Genomic DNA, 23,049 nt, shown 5'->3' on the forward strand with positions numbered 1-23,049 from the left:
TTTTACCCCAACTTTTAACAGTCCTTTAACAGAAATCTTACTTTTGGACTAAATTTGCTAACATTCTAGACCACAGGGGTTTAATTCCTAGTTTTTTCACCACGGGGGTCATCATGCAAGTGTCCTATGACCACGGGGATGAACAATCCAATTTAGCCTTTATTTTTATTTCACAGTTCTGAAGTCATTTTGGTTTACTCAGGAAATAATAGTAACAATAGGTTCCAATTGGTGTTCCTCCTCCGGTGAGTTTCGAAAAAGTCGAAACGGTTCCCTTAAGTTTTGGAGTCAAGAGTGTCGAAATGGAGTTGTGGTACTCATAAGGTGGTTGTCCAGTTTTATGCGGAAAGTGGAAACTGGTTTGGTATTTCAGACATCTGTGACGATCACACCGTTAAAGTTTTCTAAAATTTTGATATGTTGTAGATACTGAGCGGATGAACAACTTTCAAGAATAAAGTATTTCAATCTGAGGTCTGCAAGTTGGAGTTCCGAGGCTGTTTACATGGCAGTCAGATTCTTTACGAATTTTGAGTCTGTACTCTTTTGCTTCTGCAAAGGATGATATACAGTCATGCAACAACATATATATTTTTGCTTCAGGAAAATCAGTAGTACAAAGATATTAAGATGAAATGAGAAGATTTTCTTATCTGTGAGATTCTAGGTGACAGAGGTGAACAAGATTTGTGGCGTTATGCTTTCCGCTAACATGAGAGTTTCTCGTGCTGATAACGTGTTGTAAAATTGACGGTGGGTGCAATGGAATAAATGAAACAAGACACAAGATTTACGAGGTTCCTCTACAGTCAGTGTGACTGGAGTACGTCTACGGGACAGCAGTGGTGCTTTCATTATAATTTGAAATAATAAGAGTACAAAGATAACTCTCTATATTCCTTTCTCTCTTCTTCCTCTCTTTTCTCTCTTCCTCTTCCTTCCTTCTTCTCTATTGTGAGTCTCTCACTTCTCTCCCTTTCTTCCTCCGTATATTTTCATTTTATAGAAAAATGTTACTGTAGCAATACTATTCACTTTACAAAAATTTCCACAAATAAATAGTAAAAATACTGTGTATAAATAGTAACAAACTATTCATATGGACCATCCATATATTATTCACAACACATCCCATTTTATTCCCTAATTTTTGTTTCTGATGGTTGAAACAACAAACAAGCTTTTACCACAAAAATAAATAAATAAATCAATCAGCAACAAACAAGCAGCCAAATTGAGATTCATGATGTAAACAAATTGAATAGAAATGCAAATCCCAAAACCCAAATGCAAAAATACGAAATAATATGGCATTTCTGAGGACAGTGGCCACGACTAATGCCATAGCTGCTGCCTCTGCATTTCCTGCGGCCGTTGCCCTTTCTTCCTTCTCTTTTTCTTCCTCCTCTGTATCTTTTCGATTCCCAAAACCCCAAAACCTCTCCTTTCTCTCCTCCGCGCCTTCTCTGCTGAACCCAAATCCTCCTTTCCTCGCTACAAGCTTCGCCCGCTCCCCCACGGCTATCCAGATGGACGCGCCCACATCGGAGCAACAGCAATCCTTTCAGGTTCGCTGAAATTGTTTTGAGTTTAACGTTTTATTTTTTATTAATGGGTTGTAATCCCTTTTCAAAAAAAATAGTGGGTAACAATCTGATTCTTCAATGGGTTCCGTTTGTTTGATCGGTTTAAGTTGAATACAGAAACGTTTTTTTTTTCATTTTTTTTAATTGCAGAGTGATGGCGCTTTGCCGGAGCTACTGGTAAGTCCGGTCTTCAGAATTTTATTTTCTTTTGATCTAAATTATTTATGTTCTAGATGTATCAATGATTTGAAGTACTGGTTAGGAAAAATTACAGATGTAAATCATTGTTAGTAATAAAAGCTAGGATTTTTGTGGATTTCGCTGAAGAGTTTTCTGGTTAAGAATTTTCGGTTTTGATTTGGTATGCAGACAGAGTACATGGTGGATATGAAATGTGATGGATGTGTCAAGTCTGTAAAGAGCAAGTTAGAAACTGTGGATGGTAAGTTTTTCTGAGCTACTGCATTACAATGGGAAATTTTGTTTGTTTTTTTTTCTCATGTATTTGGCAGTTTGGTATTCTGATGTTGTTATTCAATTGGTTTCCTCTAGGAGTAAAAAGTGTAGAGGTAGACCTCAACAGTCAAGTCGTCAGGGTTCTGGGTTCAACGCCTTTGAAGACCATGACTGAAGCTTTGGAGCAGACTGGTCGAAAAGCAAGATTAATTGGGCAGGGGATTCCTGAAGGTTATATCTTTTTTCCCTTCTCTTTCGATGAATGCAATGTTGGGGTTCTTTCCCCTCAATTTGTTGCTGATATGTATCCATGTCTAGTGACTCCTTTGTTGTCATTATTTCTTGTTGCACAACGCTGGGACGTAGATAGAATATATTCTTGTTCAAACAAGAATAATCGTTTTTCATCCAATTATTCAAGCAAGTATAACTGAATCAAAGTGAACGAAAGGGACCGTAATTTGAGTATGGTTGGTGGATAAAATGCTGTTTGTAAAAATTTTTTGAGTTGAACAATTGAAATGAACAGTTAACATATTGACGTCTTTCTTGTTACATGTAGAAGAGCTGTAATTTACCTGAGTTTAAGCTTTTAGCGGTTGAATGATCTAAATCCTATTTCTTATGCAGAAGAATTCCGTTTATGTTATATTCATATTTTGGTTCATAGCTCAATATAATGGAGTTTTATGAAAGTTTACGTTGCTGACATAGTTCCTGTTTTTTTAATGGCTTACAGATTTCTTGGTTTCTGCGGCTGTTTCTGAGTTCAAGGGTCCAAATATTTTTGGTGTGGTTCGTTTTGCTCAGGTGAATATGGAATTGGCTAGGATTGAGGCCAACTTTAGTGGATTAACACCTGGAAAACATGGTTGGTCGATCAACGAATTTGGTGATCTAACGGAAGGTGCTGCAAGCACTGGAAAAGTATTTAAGCCATCAAATGAAGCAAAGGAGGTTCGCTTCTTCCTGTAATATCTATGGTGGTTTAGACTTTTAATAAATTTCCTAGTAACTGGTTAGGAACACGCTTTCCAGTAAAATTTATATCAATGGTGTAGAGTTTTCGTTACGACGATATGTATAAACGACTAGATACCAAAGAAGGAGAGTTGGATATCTATAAACTATCTAGAGCAAGGGAAAAGAAGACAAGGGACCTAAACCAAGTGAGGTGCATCAAGGATGAGGATGGAAATGTTCTTGCTACAGAGAACGCGGTTAAAGACAGATGGAGAGGTTATTTTCATAATCTTTTCAATGAAGGACATGAAATGAGTGCTTCTTTAGGGGAGTTGAGTAACTCAGAAGAGTGTAGAAACTACTCTTTTTATCGTCGAATCCGGAAGGAAGAAGTGGTTGTAGCTTTGAAGAAGATGAAGCATAAAAAAGCAATAGGCCCAGACGATATACCAATCGAAGTGTGGAAACTTTTGGGAGAGACAGGTATAACATGGCTCACTGACCTTTTCAATAGGATTTTGAAAACGAAGAAGATGCCAAATGAGTGGCGAATGAGCACTTTGGTGCCTATCTACAAGAATAAGGGCGACGTACAAAATTGCATGAACTATAGGGGTATTAAGCTAATGAGTCATACAATGAAGCTCTGGGAGAGAGTCATTGAGCATAGATTGAGGCAAGAGACACGGGTTTCGGACAACCAATTCGGGTTCATGCCAGGGCGCTCAACCATGGAGGCAATCTATCTCTTACGAAGATTGATGGAAAGATATAGAGATGGGAAAAAGGATTTACACATGGTCTTTATAGATTTGGAAAAAGCGTATGATAGGGTCCCAAGAGACATTCTTTGGAGGATTTTAGAGAAGAAAGGAGTACGAGTAGCATATATCCAAGCTATAAAGGATATGTATGAAGGAGCAAAGACTGCCGTAAGAACTCATGAAGGACAAACCGAAAGCTTTCCCATAACTGTAGGATTACATCAAGGCTCATCCTTAAGTCCTTACCTTTTTGCGTTGGTAATGGATGAGTTAACACGACATATTCAAGATGATATTCCTTGGTGTATGCTTTTCGCAGACGATATAGTGTTGATAGATGAAACTCAGGAAGGGGTAAATGCAAAGCTCAACCTTTGGAGAGAAGTGTTGGAATCTAAAGGTCTTCGCCTAAGCCGATCAAAGACAGAATATATGGAGTGCAAGTTCAGTGCAAATGGAGGCCAAAACGAGTTAGGGGTGAGGATCGGAGATCAAGAAATACCAAAGAGCGACCGTTTTCGTTACCTAGGATCTATCTTGCAAAAGAACGGAGAATTAGATGGAGATCTCAACCATAGAATACAAGCTGGATGGATGAAGTGGAAGAGTGCATCCGGCGTGTTGTGTGACCGCCGTATGCCACTGAAGCTCAAGGAAAAATTTTATAGGACGGCAATAAGGCCGGCGATGCTGTATGGCACAGAATGTTGGGCGGTGAAACATCAACACGTACACAAAATGGGTGTAGCGGAGATGAGGATGCTTCGTTGGATGTGTGGGCACACGAGAAAGGATAAGATTAGGAATGAGGATATCCGGGGTAAAGTAGGAGTAGCCGAAATTGAAGGAAAGATGAGAAAAAATCGGTTACGGTGGTTTGGACATGTGCAAAGAAGGCCTACTGACGTTCCGATTAGAAGATGCGACTATGGGACAGAGGTTCAGGGCCGAAGGGGTAGAGGAAGACCTAGGAAAACTTTGGAAGAGACTCTAAGAAAAGACTTAGAGTACTTAGATCTAACGAAGGACATGACACAGGATCGAGCACAATGGCGTTCTAAGATTTATATAGCCGATCCCACTCAGTGACTTGGATTTTCCAAGTCTCCAACCGAGAAGTTTTCCTCACTCGGGAAATTAAGGGAACACTACCCCAACCTACATGCTCCACTCAGAAAGCTTCAACATACAAGCTTTAACAAAAGAAAATTCAAAGAACTTAGCGAAGAAGGCTTTGGTGTATTTAACACAATACGTTGAAATGAAGGAAAGCTTATTTATTGATATCCCCGATAAGCTACAAATATGTACATATACATGAGTCAAAATAAGCACACAAGAGGGAGCCTTCACAAAGGTTGCTTAGGAGAAGTCTCAGCAGTCGGTAGAGCCCCAGAAAGAGAAGGCACCGGAGGGGGATCATTTGGAGCCTCAGTACTGGACAGAACCTTAGAAGGAGGAGGCATCAGAGGTTGATCATTTGGAGCTTCATTACGCGGTACAGCCCCAGAAGACGAAGGCAATAAATGCCTTTGGAACAAACCCACAAATCTCTGATGATCAAGTAAAACCTGACCATCAGTTTCCTTCATCTGGTCAAGCTTCCTCTTCATGTTTGTAGCATAGTCATGTGCGAGCCGGTGCAACTGTTTATTCTCATGCTTGAGCCCTCTAATCTCCTGTTTGAGACTCATCACTTCAGCCGCCAATGATTCAACTTGGCGGGTTCGAGCAAATAGGCGTTGGGCCATATTAGACACAGAACCTGCACACTGAACACTGAGAGCCAGCGAATCCTTAACAGCTAACTCATCAGACCGTTTGGAAAGTAGTCTGTTATCTTTGGGAGTGAGAAGGTTCCTGGCCACCACCGCAGCGGTCATATCATTCTTCATCACGGAATCCCCAACGGTAAGAGGACCAGTAGGGGAGACGAAGGATGGGCGCCATATGTTGTCTGGAGAAGGCGGGGCTGCCTATTCAACAAGGTTCAAGTCAAAACGACGGTCGGAGGGGCCAGACATTTTCAAAGGTGTTGAAGAGAGAAGAGGTCGGACAAATCAAGATCTTAGAAGTGCAAGAATGAAGCTTCTACTGGTGGAGATTCAAGTGTGCTTTGGAACTTAATGCCAGCCCCTATAAAAATCTGCACTCGACGAAGCTTCAGAAATCGAAGAGGCGCCTGCTCAGAAATCGAAGAGGCGTTTGCTTTCTCAAAAGCTGGGCTGCTTAGAGATCACGAGGGTTGATCTCAGAAATCGAAGAGGCGTTTGCTTTCTCAAAAGTTGGGCTGCTCAAAGACCACGAAGGCCGATCTCAAAAATCGAAGAGGCGCTCGCTTTCTCAAAAGCTGGGCTCCCCAGAGACCACGAGGGCCGATCTCAGAAATCGAAGAGGCACCTACTTTTCCAGCCTTTTCCAGCCTTGTCAGCACCTGTCACACGCACACTCAGTTTTGCGGAAATTATGGGCATTCTGTGAAAGACTTCTGGGGAAGTAGAAAACACATGAATCTTACTGTTCAATCACCCACTTCTCACACGCAACAATAGCTCATGGGTACCACAGATAACTTTGCCAAAGTTCTCTGCCAAAGTTGAGCACGTGAAGCTTGCAGCTCCCACTACATCGCTTTGACCAAGAAGGGTAAAAGAATAGCAAAGAAACAGCACTAACAAAGTTTAGACCCATAAATTTTGAAGGTCTAGCTACCATATTATTACCCACAAGGGTAAAGGAACAGTACCACTGCTGGATAATTGGAAAGTCCCTGTGTGTCAACCTCTGTGCTTCGTGGCAAGGTAGACTAGCAAACATGCCCAACCTTTACTCACATTCGAGAAAACACTCCCAATAAGATTGCTTGCTCCAAAATCGAAGAGGCACCGTCCTCCGAATCTCGAGAGCCAGACTCCCAACATGACTACTTTCTTAAAAATCGAAGAGAGGGTAAAGGAACAGTACCATTGCTGGATAATTGGAAAGTCCCTGTGTGTCAACCTCTGTGCTTCGTGGCAAGGTAGACTAGCAAACATGCCAAACCTTTACTCACATTCGAGAAAACACTCCCAACAAGATTGCTTGCTCCAAAATCGAAGAGGCACCGCCCTCCGAATCTCGAGAGCCAGACTCCCAACATGATTACTTTCTCAAAAATCGTAGAGACACTGCTCCCCGAATCTCGAGAGCCAGACCCCCAGCATGATTGCTTTCTCAAAAATCGATGAGGCATCGTTCTCCGAATCAATCGAAGAGGCGCTCGCTTTCTCAAAAGCTGGGCTGCTCAGAGACCACGAGGGCCGATCTCAGAAATCGAAGAGGCACCTACTTTTCTAGCCTTGTCAGCACCTGTCACACGCACACTCAGCTTTGCAGAAATTATGGGCATTCTGTCGAAGACTTCTGGTGAAGTAGAAAGCACATGAATCTTACTGTTCAATCACCCACTTCCCACACGCAACAATAGCTCATGGGTACCACAAATAACTTTGCCAAAGTTCTCTGCCAAAGTTGAGCACGTGAAGCTTGCAGCTCCCACTACATCGCTCTGACCAAGAAAGGTAAAAGAATAGCAAAGAAACAGCACTAACAAAAGTTTAGACACATAAATTTTGAAGGTCTAGCTACCATATTATTACCCACAACTGTAAAGGAACAGTACCACTGCTGGATAATTGGAAAGTCCCTGTGTGTCAACCTCTGTGCTTCGTGGCAAGGTAGACTAGCAAACATGCCCAACCTTTACTCACATTCGAGAAAACACTCCCAATAAGATTGCTTGCTCCAAAATCGAAGAGGCACCGTCCTCCGAATCTCGAGAGCCAGACTCCCAACATGACTACTTTCTCAAAATCGAAGAGAGGGTAAAGGAACAGTACCATTGCTGGATAATTGGAAAGTCCCTGTGTGTCAACCTTTGTGCTTCGTGGCAAGGTAGACTAGCAAACATGCCCAACCTTTACTCACATTCGAGACAACACTCCCAACAAGATTGCTTGCTCCAAAATCGAAGAGGCACCGCCCTCCGAATCTCGAGAGCCAGACTCCCAACATGATTACTTCCTCAAAAATCGAAGACACTGCTCTCCGAATCTCGAGAGTCATACCCCCAGCATGATTGCTTTCTCAAAAATCGAAGAGGCATCGTTCTCCGAATCTCGAGAGCCAGATACCACAGACCACTTTTTCAAAGTGCTCTGACAGAGTTAAAACATGTGAAACTGGCAGCTCCCACTACCGTGCTATGACCAAGCAGGGTAAAGGAATAGCATTACTACTTGTTGTTAGGGAGACTCCTATATATGTCGACCTCCATCCCCAACGGACAGGCAGACCTGCAAAAATGCTCAACCCTTCATCATATCTGAGAGGGCACTCCCAACGAAGCCTTTCGAAATATTCAGCTTTCTTTCCCCCCGATAATACCTCTGCAAACAAGCTATACTAGAGTAAGAATATCTCATATCATCAGGGTTAAAAGCAAGAGTATCCCATATCATGCGTTTTCCCTGTCTTTTCTTTTGGCCTTGTTTTTACCTGCAAGACAAGGAGAAAGAGAGCAATCAGTCAGCACTTGGAATCAAGCTTCCAGCCAGGAACTGACTGCCTGGAACCCCTTACCTGATTACTTACCTGGCATTGCTCTCGAGTACTCATCTTCAACATCTTATGTTTCCAGGGAAGATTCCGCATCTGCTTGAGGAACAGATAGGGCAAGTGCGAAGGATACAAGGAAGCATGTGGAGACAAGCGTAACAGCACACGTGCCGATACATTCATTACTCTGTCAAAAGCAAAAGTATCCCATATCAGCAGGGTGGAACGTACTCTAGATTTGATGGACTTGTTTTGACCCTCAAATTCTTCAGTCGGCCTTATACTCTGGAGGAAACCAGAAAACCCTCCAGCTCAGTTCAAGAATAAGCCTGTGGAAAGTTACTTCTTCAAAAGCAAAAGTATCTCATATCATCTCTTCTCATTTTTCTTCTCTTTATCCTTCATGCTGCTGCAAGATGGGGAGAAGGTGAACAATCAGTCGGAGCTCTGATTGCTTACCTTGTCTGTCACCTCTTTCAGCAGACCCCCTAGCTCGGCGACTTGGGGGACTCCTACTACATGGTTTGTATCGCGCTTGACCAAGCCTGAAACTACAAGTAAGCTTCAAGTGAAATTGATACATTACCTTGTGCATCTCCACCAGTTAAAGATACCACCCCTGGATGGAGGAAGAGTACTTCCAGAGAAGATGCCACATCTACCTATGAGACAGATAAGGCAAGTCAAGACGACACCACACTTCGATACTTAGAAGTTTCGTGATTACGAGATCATTCTCCCACAATATTTCCTAATGTCATTTGTACTAAATCATTCACTTGTACTCACTAAATGAGAGCTTGAACCTATGTACTTGTGTAAACCCTTCACAATTAATGAGAACTCTTCTATTCCGTGGACGTAGCCAATCTGGGTGAACCACGTACATCTTGTGTTTGCTTTCCTATCTCTATCCATTTATATACTTATCCACACTAATGACCGGAGCAATCTAGCGAAGCTCACAAAAAGCGATCGTTTTCGCTACCTAGGATCTATCTTGCAAGAGAACGGAGAATTAGATGGAGATCTCAACCATAGAATACGAGCTGGATGGAAAGAGTGCATCCGGCGTGTTGTGTGACCGTCGTAGGCCACTGAAGCTCAAGGGAAAATTTTATAGGACGGCAATAAGGCTAGCGATGTTGTATGGCACAGAATGTTGGGTGGTGAAGCATCAACACGTACACAAAATGGGTGTAGCGGAGATGAGGATGCTTCGTGGGATGTGTGGGCACACGAGAAAGGATAAGATTGGGAATGAGGATATCCGAGGTAAAGTAGGAGTAGCCGAAATTGTAGGAAATATGAGAGAAAATCGGCTCCGGTGATTTTGAACATGTGCAAAGAAGGCCGACTGACGCTCCGGTTCGAAGATGTGACTACGGGACAGAGGTTCAGGGCCGAAGGGGTAGAGGAAGACCTAGGACAACTTTGGAAGAGACTCTAAGAAAAGACTTAGAGTACTTGGATCTAACGGAGGACATGACACAAAACCGAGCGCAATGGCGTTCTAGGATTCATATAGCCGACCCCACTTAGTGGGAAAAGGCTTTGTTGTTGTTGTTGTTGTTGGTGTAGAGTTTTCGTTATTCTATTTGAGGCACAAATGGAAAAAACAATATGATCAGAAATTAGGACTATAGTTGTATTCACTGCTGCGCGTCAATTGATTGCTCTTGGAGAAATTTGCACACCTGTATATATTTCCCAACACACGTTTAAAGATTTATTGAGTGGTACGATACCTGTATTTGCAGTTTTCACGGTCTTCATTACTGATTACAAATTTTAATGCCATAGTATACCCTTTACAGCTGTCTGCTTGCCCATCTGTACCTGTTGCAAACTTGTTATAATATGCTCTTCTAAACCTTCCAATTATTGCATTCCCCTGTATCTTTCAACCTCGTAGACTAATCTTCTGTTGGATATTCGGCCACCGGTAATAATCTTGTTTTTCATTTCATGTAATTTCTGCTTAGTTTTATAGTACTGGCTTGTCGTTCGCAGTGACTTTGAATGGCATTCTCTAAGTAGTTTTTATGCTTAATGATTTTCAGCCGCTTGGTGACCTGGGAACACTGGTAAGTGATGAGAGTGGTAATGCCTTCTTCTCTGGGGTCAAAGAGAAGCTGAGAGTTTCGGATCTTATCGGGCGGTCAATAGCGATATATGAAACTGCCGATAAATCGGACACTGGTATCGCGGCTGCTGTGATTGCTAGAAGTGCTGGAGTCGGGGAGAACTACAAAAAACTTTGCACTTGCGATGGAACCACCATATGGGAATCAACTGGCAACGACTTCGTCGCCAGCGAGGTCTGATATCGACAACAAAACATACTTGAAGTTATAGTATGGTTAAATTCTTAGGTGTTTTGTACAACCATAAGAGTTATCGTATTTGTTTTTAGATTGATTTGGACCTTCTTAGGCACCTTGTACACGAAGAGTCATTGTATTTGCTCGTATACTTCATAAAATCATTCTCTGGTGTAAGAACGCACACATTGTTTCATCATATAGAGACCAATTTCCATCATCGCTGCACCCTGCAGCATCCTATTTGGAGAAGCCATGGAGATGGAAATCACATCGTCACCATCCTCAACTGCAGCATCAAACCCTACAAGAATATCCGATTTGATAATTCGTCAAGAGAGCAGACTTGGTAAATCGACTGGTGAGCATAAGGCGCTATTCTAGCAGCCGTCCCTAAACAAAGCATGATCCGGCAAAACGCCGGTGTCCAAAACTCCAATGTGGACACCTCCAACGATCACACCCTAGCCGAAATTTGACTCATTCCGAAGTTCCTTGTCCCGGCGCAACCCCTAAAAGCCATAACCATGAGATGGATGCAATCTCTTTATTTTCTTCTCAAATTTACTGAAATTGTAAAAATTGAAAACACACTTTACATAGCAGATAAAAGGAATCCAGTCAGGATCTAATACAAACTGGGCACTCAAGAGGACCAAAACTAGGGTATAGTGGTTAAGATTAGCAGTTCAGGCTTCTGGCGGAGGCAAGAGCCCTTCTCTTTTGGCCCTTTCATAAAGCGTAAGGGCTGCTAAAACCTTTGCATCAGCTGTTGTGCACCAGAGCTTTTCATACGGAACCACGCGGAGCTTAATCAGCTCGCCATGTTCACGAAGACCTGTTTCTTTCCCTTGCAGCTGCTCAATAATCCCTTTATCCACCGGCCCTCTATACAAAAATAGGCTTATTTCTTCATCGCACCCTCCCTATGCAAGAAAAAATAGAAAATTAGTGAGCTTTATCTGGCAGCCGGGAAGAAACGAGAGTTTCCTTGGTTGGGAGCCTTCTACTCAAGTTCCTAAAAGGCGAACTTTGCGATAATACAATGACCAGGGGAGTAGTAATTTTATTTTAACTAATCCGTGATTTCCAAGGAGGAGGGGGAGGGCGTCAGGTAGTCGACAGCCGGCACTCCATGATCACGTCGAATCCTTATGAAAATGAATCCAGAACAAAATCGCGCTAAAGCTAGGGCGTCACCCGTAAGTGGCGCGCTGTGTGGCCCGAGCACAGTGATAAGTGAGCAAGGGTCGCTGTATCTCCATCGGCACCCGGATGCAGTGTTAAATGAGCAAGGGGGCCATAGAAACTTCTTTTCGAACGACTCCACTCAAAGTTGTTTGGGAGCATATGCTCCTATCAACTTTACCCGGGACACACAAAAGAAGTACTTTGATCCTATTAGACGGGGGAGGGTGAAGAAGCTAGGACAGAAGGGTAGAGTTCAAGAGAGCAAAATGCGTTTAGGAACGTGGAATATAGGAACCTTAACGGGAAAATCTATGGAAGTAGTGGAAGTTATGGTGAGGAGAATGATAAATATTATGTGCCTACAAGAAACTAAGTGGGTTGGTAGTAAGGCAAAGGATCTAGAAAACTCAGGGTTTAAACTTTGGTATTCGGGCACAAATAGAACGAGAAACGGTGTTGGCATCATCGTGGACAAGACCTTGGTACAAGATGTTGTAGATGTTAAGAGGGTAGGAGATAGAATCATGGCAATCAAGATTGTAATAGGACAAGAACTTATCAATGTGATTAGTGCGTACGCACCTCAAGTAGGGTTGGATACGAGTTCGAAGGAGAAATTTTGGGAAGATCTTGGAGACTTGGTGCAAGGAATTGCTCAGACGGAGAAGTTATTTATAGGAGGAGATTTAAATGGACACGTGGGCAGGGAGACAGGCAACTATGGAGGTTTTCATGGTGGCCATGGTTTTGGGGAGAGAAACGAGGATGGGGAAGCTATCTTGGATTTTGCAATGGCATATGATCTCTTCTTAGCCAACACCTTCTTTAAGAAGAGAGAAGAACATGTGATCACCTACAAGAGTGGGTCGTCAAAAACACAAATAGATTTTCTCCTAATGAGGAAAGGGGATCGTATAACTTGTAAGGATTGCAAAGTTATACCAGGAGAGAGCGTGGCTAATCAACATCGCTTGTTGGTGATGGATGTACATATCAAAAGAGTAAGACAAAAGAACAAGACTTGGAAGTGCCCAAGGACTAGATGGTGGAATCTAAAAGAAGAAAAACAAGCCATTTTCAAAGAGAAGGTAATCACCCAATGTGTGTGGGATAGAGAGGGGGAAGCTAGCCAAATGTGGGATTCCATGGCTAGTTGTATCCGAAAAGTAGCAAAAGAGGTATTAGGAGAGTCCAAGGGTTTTGCCCCACACCAAAAGGAATCTTGGTGGTGGAATGAGGAGGTACAAACAAAGGTGAAGGCTAAGAAGGAATGTTGTAAAGCCTTATACAAGGAGAGGACCGATGAAAATGGTGAAAGGTATAGAAAAGCGAAGCAAGAGGCAAAGAAAGCTGTCAGAGAAGCTAAGTTAGCGGCTTACGACGATATGTATAAACGACTAGATACCAAAGAAGGAGAGTTGGATATCTATAAACTATCTAGAGCAAGGGAAAATAAGACAAGGGACCTAAACCAAGTGAGGTGCATCAAGGATGAGGATGGAAAGGTTCTTGCTACAGAGAACGCGGTTAAAGACAGATGGAGAGGTTATTTTCATAATCTTTTCAATGAATGACATGAAATGAGTGCTTCTTTAGGGGAGTTGAGTAACTCAGAAGAGTGTAGAAACTACTCTTTTTATCGTCGAATCCGGAAGGAAGAAGTGGTTGTAGCTTTGAAGAAGATGAAGCATAAAAAAGCAATAGGCCCAGACGATATACCAATCGAAGTGTGGAAACTTTTGGGAGAGACAGGTATAACATGGCTCACTGACATTTTCAATAGGATTTTGAAAACGAAGAAGATGCCAAATGAGTGGCGAACGAGCACTTTGGTGCCTATCTACAAGAATAAGGGCGACGTACAAAATTGCATGAACTATAGGGGTATTAAGCTAATGAGTCATACAATGAAGCTCTGGGAGAGAGTCATTGAGCATAGATTGAGGCAAGAGACACGGGTTTCGGACAACCAATTCGGGTTCATGCCAGGGCGCTCAACCATGGAGGCAATCTATCTCTTACGAAGATTGATGGAAAGATATAGAGATGGGAAAAGGGATTTACACATGGTCTTTATAGATTTGGAAAAAGCGTATGATAGGGTCCCAAGAGACATTCTTTGGAGGATTTTAGAGAAGAAAGGAGTACGAGTAGCATATATCCAAGCTATAAAGGATATGTATGAAGGAGCAAAGACTGCCGTAAGAACTCATGAAGGACAAACCGAAAGCTTTCCCATATCTGTAGGATTACATCAAGGCTCATCCTTAAGTCCTTACCTTTTTGCGTTGGTAATGGATGAGTTAACAGGACATATTCAAGATGATATTCCTTGGTGTATGCTTTTCGCAGACGATATAGTGTTGATAGATGAAACTCAGGAAGGGGTAAATGCAAAGCTTAACCTTTGGAGAGAAGTGTTGGAATCTAAAGGTCTTCGCCTAAGCCGATCAAAGACAGAATATATGGAGTGCAAGTTCAGTGCAAATGGAGGCCAAAACGAGTTAGGGGTGAGGATCGGAGATCAAGAAATACCAAAGAGCGACCGTTTTCGTTACCTAGGATCTATCTTGCAAAAGAACGGAGAATTAGATGGAGATCTCAACCATAGAATACAAGCTGGATGGATGAAGTGGAAGAGTGCATCCGGCGTGTTGTGTGACCGCCGTATGCCACTGAAGCTCAAGGGAAAATTTTATAGGACGGCAATAAGGCCGGCGATGCTGTATGGCACAGAATGTTGGGCGGTGAAACATCAACACGTACACAAAATGGGTGTAGCGGAGATGAGGATGCTTCGTTGGATGTGTGGGCACACGAGAAAGGATAAGATTAGGAATGAGGATATCCGGGGTAAAGTAGGAGTAGCCGAAATTGAAGGAAAGATGAGAGAAAATCGGTTACGGTGGTTTGGACATGTGCAAAGAAGGCCTACTGACGCTCCGATTAGAAGATGCGACTATGGGACAGAGGTTCAGGGCCGAAGGGGTAGAGGAAGACCTAGGAAAACTTTGGAAGAGACTCTAAGAAAAGACTTAGAGTACTTGGATCTAACGAAGGACATGACACAGGATCGAGCACAATGGCGTTCTAAGATTCATATAGCCGATCCCACTCAGTGACTCGGATTTTCCAAGTCTCCAACCGAGAAGTTTTCCTCACTCGGGAAATTAAGGGAACACTACCCCAACCTACATGCTCCACTCTGAAAGCTTCAACATACAAGCTTCAACAAAAGAAAATTCAAAGAACTTAGCGAAGAAGGCTTTGGTGTATTTAACACAATACGTTGAAATGAAGGAAAGCTTATTTATTGATATCCCCGATAAGCTACAAATATGTACATATACATGAGTCAAAATAAACACACAAGAGGGAGCCTTCACAAAGGTTGCTTAAGAGAAGTCTCAGCAGTCGGTAGAGCCCCAGAAAGAGAAGGCACCGGAGGGGGATCATTTGGAGCCTCAGTACTGGACAGAACCCTAGAAGGAGGAGGCATCAGAGGTTGATCATTTGGAGCTTCATTACGCGGTACAGCCCCAGAAGACGAAGGCAATAAATGCATTTGGAACAAACCCACAAATCTCTGATGATCAAGTAAAACCTGACCATCAGTTTCCTTCATCTGGTCAAGCTTCCTCTTCATGTTTGTAGCATAGTCATGTGCGAGCCGGTACAACTGTTTATTCTCATGCTTGAGCCCTCTAATCTCCTGTTTGAGACTTATAACTTCAGCCGCCAATGATTCAACTTGGCGGGTTCGAGCAAATAGGCGTTGGGCCATATTAGACACAGAACCTGCACACTGAACACTGAGAGCCAGCGAATCCTTAACAGCTAACTCATCAGACCGTTTGGAAAGTAGTCTGTTATCTTTGGGAGTGAGAAGGTTCCTGGCCACCACCACAGCGGTCATATCATTCTTCATCACGGAATCCCCAACAGTAAGAGGACCAGTAGGGGAGACGAAGGATGGGCACCATATGTTGTCTGGAGAAGGCGGGGCTGCCTCTTCAACAAGGTTCAAGTCAAAACGACGGTCGGAGGGGCCAGACATTTTCAAAGGTGTTGAAGAGAGAAGAGGTCGGACAAATCAAGATCTTAGAAGTGCAAGAATGAAGCTTCTACTGGTGGAGATTCAAGTGTGCTTTGGAACTTAATGCCAGCCCCTATAAAAATCTGCACTCGACGGAGCTTCAGAAATCGAAGAGGCGCCTGCTCAGAAATCGAAGAGGCGTTTGCTTTCTCAAAAGCTAGGCTGCTTAGAGATCACGAGGGTTGATCTCAGAAATCGAAGAGGCGTTTGCTTTCTCAAAAGTTGGGCTGCTCAAAGACCACGAAGGCCGATCTCAGAAATCGAAGATGCGCTCGCTTTCTCAAAAGCTGGGCTCCCCAGAGACCACGAGGGCCGCTCTCAGAAATCGAAGAGGCACCTACTTTTCCAGCCTTGTCAGCACCTGTCACACGCACACTCAGCTTTGCGGAAATTATGGGCATTCTGTCAAAGACTTCTGGGGAAGTAGAAAACACATGAATCTTACTGTTCAATCACCCACTTACCACACGCAACAATAGCTCATGGGTACCACAGATAACTTTGCCAAAGTTCTCTGCCAAAGTTGAGCACGTGAAGCTTGCAGCTCCCACTACATCGCTCTGACCAAGAAGGGTAAAAGAATAGCAAAGAAACAGCACTAACAAAGTTTAGACCCATAAATTTTGAAGGTCTAGCTACCATATTATTACCCACAAGGGTAAAGGAACAGTACCACTGCTGGATAATTGGAAAGTCCCTGTGTGTCAACCTCTGTGCTTCGTGGCAAGGTAGACTAGCAAACATGCCCAACCTTTACTCACATTCGAGAAAACACTCCCAATAAGATTGCTTGCTCCAAAAATCGAAGAGGCACCGTCCTCCGAATCTCGAGAGCCAGACTCCCAACATGACTACTTTCTTAAAAATCGAAGAGAGGGTAAAGGAACAGTACCATTGCTGGATAATTTGAAAGTCCCTGTGTGTCAACCTCTGTGCTTCGTGGCAAGGTAGACTAGCAAACATGCCCAACCTTTACTCACATTCGAGAAAACACTCCCAACAAGATTGCTTGCTCCAAAATCGAAGAGGCACGCCAGACCCCCAACATGATTGCTTTCTCAAAATCGATGAGGCATCGTTCTCCGAATCAATCGAAGAGGCGCTCGCTTTCTCAAAAGCTGGGCTACTCAGAGACCACGAGGGCCGATCTCAGAAATCGAAGAGGCACCTACTTTTCTAGCCATGTCAGCACCTGTCACACGCACACTCAGCTTTGCAGAAATTATGGGCATTCTGTCGAAGACTTCTGGTGAAGTAGAAAGCACATGAATCTTACTGTTCAATCACCCACTTCCCACACGCAACAATAGCTCATGGGTACCACAGATAACTTTGCCAAAGTTGAGCACGTGAAGCTTGCAGCTCCCACTACATCGCTCTGACCAAGAAAGGTAAAAGAATAGCAAAGAAACAGCACTAACAAAAGTTTAGACACATAAATTTTGAAGGTCTAGCTACCATATTATTACCCACAAGGGTAAAGGAACAGTACCACTGCTGGATAATTGGAAAGTCCCTGTGTGTCAACCTCTGTGCTTTGTAGCAAGGTAGACTAGCAAACATGCCCAACCTTTACTCACATTCGAGAAAACACTCCCAACAAGATTGCTTGCTCTAAAATCGAAGAGGCACCGTCCTCCGAATCTCGAGAGCCAGACTCCCAACATGACTACTTTCTCAAAATCGAAGAGAGGGTAAAGGAACAGTACCATTGCTGGATAATTGGAAAGTCCCTGTGTGTCAACCTTTGTGCTTCGTGGCAAGGTAGACTAGCAAACATGCCCAACCTTTACTCACATTCGAGACAACACTCCCAACAAGATTGCTTGCTCCAAAATCGAAGAGGCACCGCCCTCCGAATCTCGAGAGCCAGACTCCCAACATGATTACTTCCTCAAAAATCGAAAAGACACTGCTCTCCGAATCTCGAGAGTCAGACCCCCAGCATGATTGCTTTCTCAAAAATCGAAGAGGCATTGTTCTCCGAATCTCGAGAGCCAGATACCACAGACCACCTTTTCAAAGTGCTTTGACAGAGTTAAAACATGTGAAACTGGCAGCTCCCACTACCGTGCTATGACCAAGCAGGGTAAAGGAATAGCATTACTATTTGTTGTTAGGGAGACTCCTATATATGTCGACCTCCATCCCCAACGGACAGGCAGACCTGCAAAAATGCTCAACCCTTCATCATATCTAAGAGGGCACTCCCAACGAAGCCTTTCGAAATATTCAGCTTTCTTTCCCCCCGATAATACCTCTGCAAACAAGCTATACTAGAGCAAGAATATCTCATATCATCAGGGTTAAAAGCAAGAGTATCCCATATCATGCTTTTTCCCTGTCTTTTCTTTTGGCCTTGTTTTTACCTGCAAGACAAGGAGAAAGAGAGCAATCAGTCAGCACTTGGAATCAAGCTTCCAGCCAGGAACTGACTGCCTGGAACCCCTTACTTGATTACTTACCTGGCATTGCTCTCGAGTACTCATCTTCAACATCTTATGTTTCCAGGGAAGATTCCGCATCTGCTTGAGGAACAGATAGGGCAAGTGCGAAGGATACAAGAAAGCATGTGGAGACAAGCGTAACAGCACACGTGCCGATACATCTATTACTCTGTCAAAAGCAAAAGTATCCCATATCAGCAGGGTGGAACGTACTCTAGATTTGATGGACTTGTTTTGACCCTCAAATTCTTCAGTCGACCTTAATACTCTGGAGGAAACCAGAAAACCCTCCAGCCCAGTTCAAGAATAAGTCTGTGGAAAGTTACTTCTTCAAAAGCAAAAGTATCTCATATCATCTCTTCTCATTTTTCTTCTCTTTATCCTTCATGCTGCTGCAAGATGGGGAGAAGGTGAACAATCAGTCGGAGCTCTGATTGCTTACCTTGTCTGTCACCTCTTTCAGCAGACCCCCTAACTCGGCGACTTGGGGGACTCCTACTACATGGTTTGTATCGCGCTTGACCAAGCCTGAAACTACAAGTAAGCTTCAAGTGAAATTGATACATTACCTTGTGCATATCCACCAGTTAAAGATACCACCCCTGGATGGAGGAAGAGTACTTCCAGAGAAGATGCCACATCTACCTATGAGACAGATAAGGCAAGTCAAGACGACACCACACTCCGATACTTAGAAGTTTCGTGATTACGAGATCATTCTCCCACAATATTTCCTAATGTCATTTGTACTAAATCATTCACTTGTACTCACTAAAGGAGAGCTTGAACCTATGTACTTGTGTAAACCCTTCACAATTAATGAGAACTCTTCTATTCCGTGGACGTAGCCAATCTGGGTGAACCACATACATCTTGTGTTTGCTTTCCTATCTCTATCCATTTATATACTTATCCACACTAATGACCGGAGCAATCTAGCGAAGATCACAAAAAGCGACCGTTTTCGCTACCTAGGATCTATCTTGCAAGAGAACGGAGAATTAGATGGAGATCTCAACCATAGAATACGAGCTGGATGGAAAGAGTGCATCCGGCGTGTTGTGTGACCGTCGTAGGCCACTGAAGCTCAAAGGAAAATTTTATAGGACGACAATAAGGCCAGCGATGTTGTATGGCACAGAATGTTGGGTGGTGAAGCATCAACACGTACACAAAATTGGTGTAGCGGAGATGAGGATGCTTCGTGGGAGGTGTGGGCACACGAGAAAGGATAAGATTGGGAATGAGGATATCCGAGGTAAAGTAGGAGTAGCCGAAATTGTAGGAAAGATGAGAGAAAATCGGCTCCGGTGATTTGGACATGTGCAAAGAAGGCCGACTGACGCTCCGGGTCGAAGATGTGACTACGGGACAGAGGTCCAGGGCTGAAGGGGTAGAGGAAGACCTAGGAAAACTTTGGAAGAGACTCTAAGAAAAGACTTAGAGTACTTGGATCTAACGGAGGACATGACACAAAACCGAGCGCAATGGCGTTCTAGGATTCATATAGCCGACCCCACTTAGTGGGAAAAGGCTTTGTTGTTGTTGTTGTTGTTGTTGAACGGGAGACCACCCACATTTTAAGCTCCATTTTGGCATTTTGGCTACAGGAAAGAATTAACACCAACTTACTGGTGAAGGAAAAATTCTGCGTCCAGTAGATTCGTCGAGGAAGGCTGTGAGGTCCACCATATCTTTTTGTGTTAGGCATATACCAGTCTCCTCTTCAACCTGCCAAAGGTATAAAGACAAAAGTCATGCATCTCGAGTTTGGGCACGGCTGTAAAACTTGCAGTAGCAAGAGTGAGAGCACAATATAGTTGAACAGAACAAAAGCAGTAACATAAACCAAAGAAAATTTCATAGTACTTTACGAGGAATATTTTCAGGCCTGAAAGAAATAATAAAAAGACAAATAAGCAACCAATACGCATACTGGTCACCATCAATATGCATTAGCACATAGACATGTATGCCAGTCAAAGATATGAAAAGAAATGAATGTCAACTATATCTCGGAGAACCTTGGAAATATCAGGGTAAGTAATTTGAAACTAGGTCCTGTAATGGGGATAAAAGCGTACCAAATATTCTACAGAAAGTAACAGAACAATCACTAAGCAAGCTACTCTTTATGGAGCAGAGATGCTAATAAAAGCAAAGCAATGAATCCATGTAGCAAAAATACGGTGACTAGCTGAAGTATAAACCAAAACTACAGGCTTGTGGTTTGCAAGTAAGCTAAATCAATTTCCGGGTGATTTCGTGCCCTTAGAAAAAAAGAAAGAGATAGACATACATGGACTCATACATTGTACATCATATTATATTTGTGAAAAAAGGGAGAGATACCTCACGGATTGCAGTGCCGAGAAAATCACCCTTGTCATCATCCAACATTCCAGCAGGCAATTCCAATATGATCCTTCCAACCGGGATTCTAACCTTGGAGACAAGAACGAATTTTGACAGGGTTTGAATACATGAGAACTGAGAAGTACACACCGCCATATCCTAATGCAATAATTTACGGACATGTACGTATGGATCACCAAAACTACGCAAAACACCAAAGTCATGACCTACCTGTTCAGTAAGAACAGCATAGGTCTTGCCCTCTGAGTCCAAAAGGATTAGCACGGCTACAGCCGGTCCTCGTGCAAACACAATACCTGGAACCTAAGTTTTACTTCACAATGTAGCAACAGAATCAAAACGGAAAATTCCGGTTACCAATGAAAGCCAAAAAACAAGGACATTATCATTAGATTACCTTTTCCCCAGTTTCTTTATCAATCACATCTGCTACAAATTTCAAAAACCCGATTCGCTTTTCGAACATATCAACACCCTGTTACCCAAAAAAATTAACCAACTTAGAATTAGCCACGACTAAAACAACCGTTGCTAATACAAAGGATTGAACTTTCAATTTGAATTACCTGAATTAAAACTCGTTTAAGAAACAAGCCACCGCCACTTAAAACCCCACTTTCACTTTCCATGTTCTTCAGCCATTGTTTGAACAAAGACGAATCGATGGCGCTCCTGCAAATTTCACATTTTTGCATAATTAATTAGGATCGCAATTGGGTTTTAATTACAATCAAAGATTCAAAATTGTAATTTCGTTTTAAATTAACATTTCTATTACTGAGTAATTAGCATTGTAATTGGGTTTGAATTACAATCGAAATTGTGACTACATCTGCAAATACAAAGTGAATGAAAGGCGTGACTCGCCTGAACTCGGAAGGGGAGATGTTGGGGGCGGCAACGATCTGGACGGGTTCGGCGAGTTGACTCGGGAGAGTGATGGAGTGAGTTAAGGGCGGCGAGTCGGACGACATTTTGCAGGAGAAGGATTTGATTGGAAGGCGAGTGGGAGAAGAAGAGGAAAGGCGGAGTGTTTTCGGGAGAATGTTCAGACTCAGTGGCTTCCAAGCTTGAAGCATCTTCCACAAATCCGCGGGCGAGCTCTCTCCCTGCACCTGCATGTCGTCTTGTTTATACGGCGCCGGATTGCTTTGTTTTGAAGGCTTAATTAGATTAATAGTTTATAGGATAGTTGGAAGATAACTTATGTTGTAAAAAAAACGAGAATTTAAGCTTATGTGGTAAAGTTTGTTAAGATTTATGCCTAAAATTAAAAATTTCGTCAACCTTTTTTAATTATTAGCTCGTGAGCCAGCCCCACATATTAACAATTAATATAGAGGTCCATTTTGGCCTAATATGTGTATGGAGAGTTTCGTTTTAGTTTAATATATGCAGCTCATGTGCTAATAAATAATGGAAAATTAACGAAATTTTCAATTTTGAGCATAAATTCTAACAGATTTTACCCCAGGGATTTAAAAACCTAATTTTTTTACCACATGAGCTATATTCCAACTACCCTATCACCACGGAACTATTACTCTAATTAGGCTTTCTTTTGAACTAGGAAAATACATGAACTTCAATTTGTATCTAAAATTTCTTATCATTCAATTTTACTAGCAATTCTATAGCAAATTTTCGTGGGTCTAACAATTTTACTACCATTTGGTATCGCCCTTTCTTGATTCCGCAATTGTTTCAATCTGCAATCTTTCCTTTGTGCCGTGTTTCGTGGCTTTAGTGTAGGGTGTGTAAAGTTCTGGGTCTAATTTCGACTCGGGTGTTCACATCATCACCTTATGTATGTGTCAATTTGGGCCTTATTGCCTATGGGATATATTTTCCCATTGGTTCTTTCTCTTGGTGGGATATAAAGACAAAAGATGTCTTTCTAAAGGAAGTCTAAAGCTAAAAGGGTGCAGAATCTGGACAAAGCACAACTTTCTGGATACTTGCTTGATTGAGAGGCAAGTTGTATGTTTGTTTGTTTGATTGGTTGAGTTTCCTTGTCTCTAGGCCCTTTTCCCCTATGTATGTGTCAATCTGGGCCTTATTGCCTATGGGATATATTTTCCCATTGGTTCTTTCTCTTGGTGGGATATAAAGACAAAATATGTCTTTCTAAAGGAAGTCTAAAGCTAAAAGGGTGCAGAATCTGGACAAAGCACAACTTTCTGGATACTTGCTTGATTGAGAGGCAAGTTGTATGTTTGTTTGTTTGATTGGTTGAGTTTCCTTGTCTCT

At 42.7% G+C, this 23,049-nt stretch overlaps 2 protein-coding genes across 3 annotated transcripts; one reads left to right on the forward strand and one right to left on the reverse strand.

The window, feature by feature from the left end:
• Nucleotides 1–1,142: 1,142 nt before the first annotated feature.
• LOC103429462 (copper chaperone for superoxide dismutase, chloroplastic/cytosolic-like) lies at nucleotides 1,143–10,909 on the forward strand. 2 transcript variants are annotated; one of them, XM_029101036.2, is made up of 6 exons: nucleotides 1,143–1,568; nucleotides 1,737–1,763; nucleotides 1,956–2,028; nucleotides 2,139–2,273; nucleotides 2,782–2,999; nucleotides 10,429–10,909. In XM_029101036.2, exons 1-6 carry the CDS (start codon nucleotides 1,308–1,310, stop codon nucleotides 10,690–10,692), a joined length of 978 nt encoding a protein of 325 aa, XP_028956869.2. In that variant the 5' UTR covers nucleotides 1,143–1,307; the 3' UTR covers nucleotides 10,693–10,909. The 2 variants fall into 2 exon arrangements, with proteins under 2 accessions (XP_028956869.2, XP_028956870.2); XM_029101037.2 differs by lacking the exon at nucleotides 1,737–1,763 and having other exon boundaries at nucleotides 1,171–1,568.
• A 308-nt stretch (nucleotides 10,910–11,217) lies between these two features.
• Nucleotides 11,218–21,982, reverse strand: LOC114824351 (nudix hydrolase 14, chloroplastic). The gene is made up of 7 exons (XM_029101038.2): nucleotides 21,667–21,982; nucleotides 21,366–21,471; nucleotides 21,197–21,274; nucleotides 21,010–21,102; nucleotides 20,776–20,868; nucleotides 20,056–20,154; nucleotides 11,218–11,615 (listed from the first exon to the last, which is right to left on the reverse strand). Exons 1-7 carry the CDS (start codon nucleotides 21,918–21,920, stop codon nucleotides 11,379–11,381), a joined length of 960 nt encoding a protein of 319 aa, XP_028956871.1. The 5' UTR covers nucleotides 21,921–21,982; the 3' UTR covers nucleotides 11,218–11,378.
• Nucleotides 21,983–23,049: the final 1,067 nt, after the last annotated feature.

Source organism: Malus domestica, chromosome 04 (assembly GCF_042453785.1).
Source record: "Malus domestica chromosome 04, GDT2T_hap1".
Taxonomy (NCBI): Eukaryota; Viridiplantae; Streptophyta; class Magnoliopsida; order Rosales; family Rosaceae; genus Malus; species Malus domestica.

What these genes read in the sequence shown, in the direction of transcription:
- LOC103429462 (XM_029101036.2), top strand. Translation starts at nt 1,308, where the DNA reads ATGGCATTTCTGAGGACAGTGGCCACGACTAATGCCATAGCTGCTGCC. An exon ending in AGCAACAGCAATCCTTTCAG is followed by an intron (nt 1,569 to 1,736) that starts GTTCGCTGAAAT and finishes TTTTAATTGCAG; the next exon opens with AGTGATGGCGCTTTGCCGGA. An exon ending in TGGGCAGGGGATTCCTGAAG is followed by an intron (nt 2,274 to 2,781) that starts GTTATATCTTTT and finishes AATGGCTTACAG; the next exon opens with ATTTCTTGGTTTCTGCGGCT.
- LOC114824351 (XM_029101038.2), bottom strand. Translation starts at nt 21,920, where the DNA reads ATGCAGGTGCAGGGAGAGAGCTCGCCCGCGGATTTGTGGAAGATGCTT. An exon ending in TTAAACGAGTTTTAATTCAG is followed by an intron (nt 21,275 to 21,365) that starts GTAATTCAAATT and finishes TTTGGGTAACAG; the next exon opens with GGTGTTGATATGTTCGAAAA. An exon ending in ATAAAGAAACTGGGGAAAAG is followed by an intron (nt 21,103 to 21,196) that starts GTAATCTAATGA and finishes AGTAAAACTTAG; the next exon opens with GTTCCAGGTATTGTGTTTGC.